We start from the raw sequence: 5468 nt of genomic DNA, 5'->3' as shown, positions 1-5468 counted from the left end.
CGCAACTCCTTGACTCGATCATTGGTGTACGCTACTCCTCTCCAATCGGTGCACGCTACTGCCGCTTACTAATGCCATAACAACTCCCTTTTTTTTTTGTTTCGGTTCGTTTTTTTATAATAATTTATTATTTACATTTTTGTCTCCTCTTCCCTTTCTATCTTTTTTTGTTCTTCTACAATAATGTTCTTCTATAATAATTTATTATTTACGTCTCTCTCTTCTTTTTCTTTTCTATTTTTTTTTCTTTCTGCTATAATAATTTATTATTTAGTCTCTCTCTCCTCTTCTCTTTTTATCTTTTTTGTTCGTTCTTTTATAATAATTTATTATTTACGTCTCTCTCATTTTCTGTAACTATACCAACCTTTTTTAAAAATACCATTATCTTTGAGTTGATTTGAGTTCTAATGTGATCATTCATTTTTTAAATTGTTTTTGTTCAATATTTTTGTAATATAAAAATGTGTATATTTAATTGTTGTGTAATAACATAAACGATTAGTAGATTTTAATTTGATTAAATTTTATATTTAATTATATAAAAATAAAAAAAATAAAAAATGCGGATGCACAGTCGCAAGAACACCTGTGCCGGCTAGTATATATAATATGTTTATATGAAATATCATATATTTAATAATCTTAAAAAGGAAAGTTTAAAACGATGTAATTTTTTTAAAGTTTTATTAAAAAATTCAAAATATATATTTATTCTGAATTTGAATTTATTTTATGAAAATAATTTCTTTAATACTAATAAAATTAATATTAATTAAATTTAGACTAGATTATTAATATAATTAAAAAAAATTCACAAATTTATTGATTTTTATTAATTTTATAAAATAAAAATTTAAACTTTTTAAACTTTTTAACAAGCTAACCCACCAATACTCCTCTAATCTAACGAGCTTCTAACCAAATCAGGCTAAAATGTTTAACCCATTTTGAATTATGGCAGCGACTTATGATTTGGTTTTGAAGAGCTGTGAAATAATCAGACCGAATTATAATTAATGAAACATACTAATAATCAATATCTGTTCGTCCACAATATATAAAGGTAGGAATAAATGTTAAACCAATTTTTTTTTAATAAAGCCACAACTTTTTAATAGTATACGGTATTAAATACATGTTTCATACATTGAATATTTTATAGCAATATCCAAGTATTATTTTAATAACCTTATGCTCATCATTTCTACTGTGTCATATTTTTTAAGAATTTTCTCTCCATAACTTTTCTGGTTGAGAGTAAATAAATAAATTCTAGTTATTGCTTTTAAAGTAGCTATAGCTATACACCATAATTGTTGACCTGCAATGTATATAAAGAAAATATAGTTGAACACAGGCTTGAAAAAAAGACTAGGCATAAAAAAAAATGCTCAAAGTTATGCAACCAACATTATGCTATATACGTGTCATGCTTAAAACTTTGTTCACTCTTAAACTAATTTTAATAATGAAAGAAACAATTAAATTCAATATATATACGTACTAGTGTAGACGATGATATATATATATAGTAGGCCACCAACCTCATACCTTAACTTCCTTTTCTAACTTCTTTCTTCTCTTATTCGCATTCCTTTTGTCCAACCTAATTTTTCCATCTTTTATACCAATGTTAATCCCTTTAACATCAAGCATTAAAGTTACTATTATTTATATATGCATGGTTATGCTCCATGAAATTAAGTGGAGATGTTTCAAAGAAAAATATTGGAGGCAACAATTTGTACACTATTTATTACATCACCATTTATCTCTCACTTAATGGATTTTTTTATTAAAATGGTGAAATTTTATCCCTCAATTACTTAAATGAATAAAATTTTAAAAAAACACTAAAATCAACAAATCGTAATATAAGACACAATTTTATTATGAAGAAGTTAGATTAAAGTGACATGATTTTAGTTCACAATTTAGTATAATTAAATTTTAACTAAAGTTATGGAAGGTGAAACGATTTTAGTGCACGACTTTAATATAATTCAATTTTAACTATAATCGTATAAGTGACACGATTTATCCATTTTAACATTTTTAAATATTTTACTTATTTCAACAATTAAAAGATAAAATTAAACTGGACGACTTACTCATTTTAATAATTTTTACTTATTTCAACAATTCATAGATAAAATTAGATTAAACAACTTACTTATTTTAATATTTTTTTTTTAAATTTTACCTATTTCCTCAATTAAGAGATAAAATTAGAAAACTACCCTTAGTTTCTACTATAACCAATGACACAATAAATTTGGTTTTACTGATTGTCACAGACCTCACATTAAGACGTAATATTTGATTAATTAATTAATTAATGGGATAGGTTAACTAAACATCAAAGTCAAACCTATAAGGGCATTTTGGAAAATTTGAGAGGGCAATGGAACCACAGAGGCTTATATAAATGCAAAGGAAGTAGCACCTAATAATTTGTATTGTGTTGTGTTGTCTCTTGAAGAGGGTTCAACATATATATATCTTTCGTAAAGTAGCCAAAGTTGATAAACAAATTAACACGAAGATGATGGTGAACTACTCATGCGGCTGCCACACCCTTGTCACGCTACTTTTCATCTTCGTGCTTGCTTCTTTGGCCGCAGGAGAGGACAACCCTTTGTTGGAGTTATTATCAAATAGAGATGAAGTGGTGCACATTGCTGGCTATGGAGAGGAGAAGCTATCCACAGTCCTCATCACAGGCTCGGTTAGTTGCGAAGCACCTCACCAACTTCATGCATGGCCACTACAAGGTACCTGGATTTCTAAACCTATATAATCAAGTTCAGTTAACATATAACTTTGTAGCATGCAAATAGAGCTCAGATACACGTTTCTGATTTTTCATATATTCCTTCATTAAGTACCATGTTAATAGCTAATAATGAACTTGCCTGTTAAAAGTGTATATATCAAACTAAGAATATATATATATTTATATACACGCACTCAGACGAAGAAGTGCGTGTTTAGGGGAGTGGTGTGTTTTCTGTGGAGCAGGTTGAAAGTAAAGCAACAAGTAGATGTTTCTAATATTTCACATGACTCAATGGTTTTGGTAGAAAGAAGAATGAGATTATAATGTTTTCCAAAACACTAGGGAATGGTTTGGCTAAAAACAAACGCCAATATTGCACAACTGAAGATCAGCAGTTGGTGTTGCATTGTTTGGTGGCAAGCGAAAGCTTGTTTGGTGAAATTTCTGATTCGGAAAACAACACAAGTTTTGATTATAATTCACTAAATCTCTCTGGTCATTATTGATCAGCTGTCTGTGTTTGATTGTAACATAAATGAAAAAACAAATTAATTGATGGCAGACATAAAATCCAATGACAATGAGTCCCAACCTTTCTGTCAAATCATAGGTGAAGGAAAATTCTTTTTCATCTCACATTATAATAACAATGGTAAATGAAGCGGAAAAAAAAGTTGTGGTTTATGGGATAAAAATAAACATGGAAGTGAATAAAGTTTTCCCGTTTTGAAAAATTGATGCAGGAGCTTGGGTTGGTTTGAAGTGCCAGAGGCATGGGAGAAAGTGGAAGGGGAAATGGTCAACGGTAGCAAGAGGTGTAAGTGATGAATTTGGAGAGTTCATAGTGGATGTCCCTTCTCATCTTCATGCTATTCCTAACTTTGAAAAGGAATGTTCAGTAAGAATTGATCGGATTCCAAAGGCCTCACTTTGTCGAGCAGTTGGTGTGAAGAAACAAAAGGGACTCAGCCTCTCTTCCTTTGGCAATGGCATTCGCACTTACAATGCTGGAAACATAAGGATCCAGCATGCCACTTAACTCATGAATCTTCAACCATGCCTCATTAGGATGGCGCTTATAGTCACAGTATTGGGTTGCATGCGTTGCTTTTAAAAGTCTGTCATTTCAGTTTGTAAAATATATTGTTTCTGTGAAACACCACTGTTTGGTCATGCAGTTGAGAAGTTCATAGGAATTGTCCCTTCATACTATTTTTCAAACCAGTTATTCCCACTTGCAATATCCACCACGGCCACCTTGAAAATTTGTGTCCACTCTACCAAGAATTACCTTAATTTAGCTCAACTAACATTCAGTTTCCAAGTTATATATCAGGCTTGTTGATGATGAACGTAGATCATATATAAAAATATTTTATAATATAATAGTTGGTGTAAATCTATCTTATCTTATAAACTGGTTTATCTTTTCTAACTTATCTTTCACTTCTTAACCAGACTTCACATTCCATAACCTAACATGTAAAATTCTTGCTTAAGAGATGTGGGGATCTAAGTCTTCTTTAGATGCATTTGAGAAATCTAAAAGAGCACATATAAAGTAAAGAAAAGTGACTCCACATAAATTAACTCAATAATGACCCAATCTAGAAATGTTTAGAATATTTTGTATTAAAACATAATTTCACTATAATATACAATAAATAGTATATCTAATTATTTTAATTTTATATAATAAATAAAATTAAATAAAAATGCATATTTTTATTTATAAAGAAATTATAATGTAATAAAAATTAGATCACTATTAATCTTAAAGATTGAGAATCATATGCTATCTTTCTTCTTTTCCCTCATTCAAACACTCAATATATACTTTCAAAATAATCCAAACTAAGGAAACATTTTATGCGAATATGTTTTGCACAGAAAAAAGAGCCTTAATTGCACATTTCACTGTAAATTAATTTTAGGAAATATTTTTTTAAACGTTTTCTCGAAAACTGTAATATATATTATTCTTGAAATAATCTAATCCAAAGTTGCACTAAAAGAAAACAATAAATTTTATAAACGAAACTTAACTATTCGACAATGATTTCAAGTTATAATCTTGGTTATGAACAGCAAAGATTCCAGCTCAACACATGACCACACATAGTTGAGATTTTAAATGTCTTTTATACTTTATCTCTTGTCAATCAAGATATATCAATGTTGTATCATGTCTTCTAGTAATTTAGTCAAATAACCTAAGATTTATAAGCTTGTTAAAAATAAAGGAAAACTAATTTTGATTAACTAAACTATTAAAAATAAAAAAGGGAATTTTTTTGGACAAGTCTCGAATCTCAAATTTTAATTGAATAAAAAGTACAATGAGAAGTAAACTGTAGCCTAAGATTTCACTTAAAAATAAAGTTTCTCTTTTAGTTAGATTAGAACTACAATCAATTGTTTTATCTTAGTTCTAATCAAAATTATACTCCATCAATTTTTTAATCATTATTTAAATATAAATAGTTGTTAAAGGTCAAATAAGATAATCTCAAAAACAAGTTAACTTAAAAAAAATTAATCTTACCAATATACAATAATATCATAAAATATTACTATGGTATATAAGTTCATTTATTGAATTTTTGAGATTTAATTATTTTTTATTGTTTTTTGAGTTATGCAATAAAAAATATTCTTTTATTTGTTTTCTTATTTTTTTCACATA

At 28.1% G+C, this 5468-nt stretch overlaps 1 protein-coding gene across 1 annotated transcript; it reads left to right on the top strand.

The window, feature by feature from the left end:
- The first annotated feature begins 2457 nt into the window (after positions 1–2457).
- LOC137806788 (uncharacterized) lies at positions 2458–4168 on the top strand. The gene is made up of 2 exons (XM_068607069.1): positions 2458–2777; positions 3526–4168. Exons 1-2 carry the CDS (start codon positions 2549–2551, stop codon positions 3819–3821), a joined length of 525 nt encoding a protein of 174 aa, XP_068463170.1. The 5' UTR covers positions 2458–2548; the 3' UTR covers positions 3822–4168.
- Positions 4169–5468: the final 1300 nt, after the last annotated feature.

The sequence above is a fragment of the Phaseolus vulgaris genome, chromosome 3, assembly GCF_000499845.2.
Source record: "Phaseolus vulgaris cultivar G19833 chromosome 3, P. vulgaris v2.0, whole genome shotgun sequence".
Lineage (NCBI taxonomy): Eukaryota > Viridiplantae > Streptophyta > Magnoliopsida > Fabales > Fabaceae > Phaseolus > Phaseolus vulgaris.
Note: the sequence above shows the minus strand (reverse complement) of the source record. Positions and strands in the feature narration are given on the sequence as shown.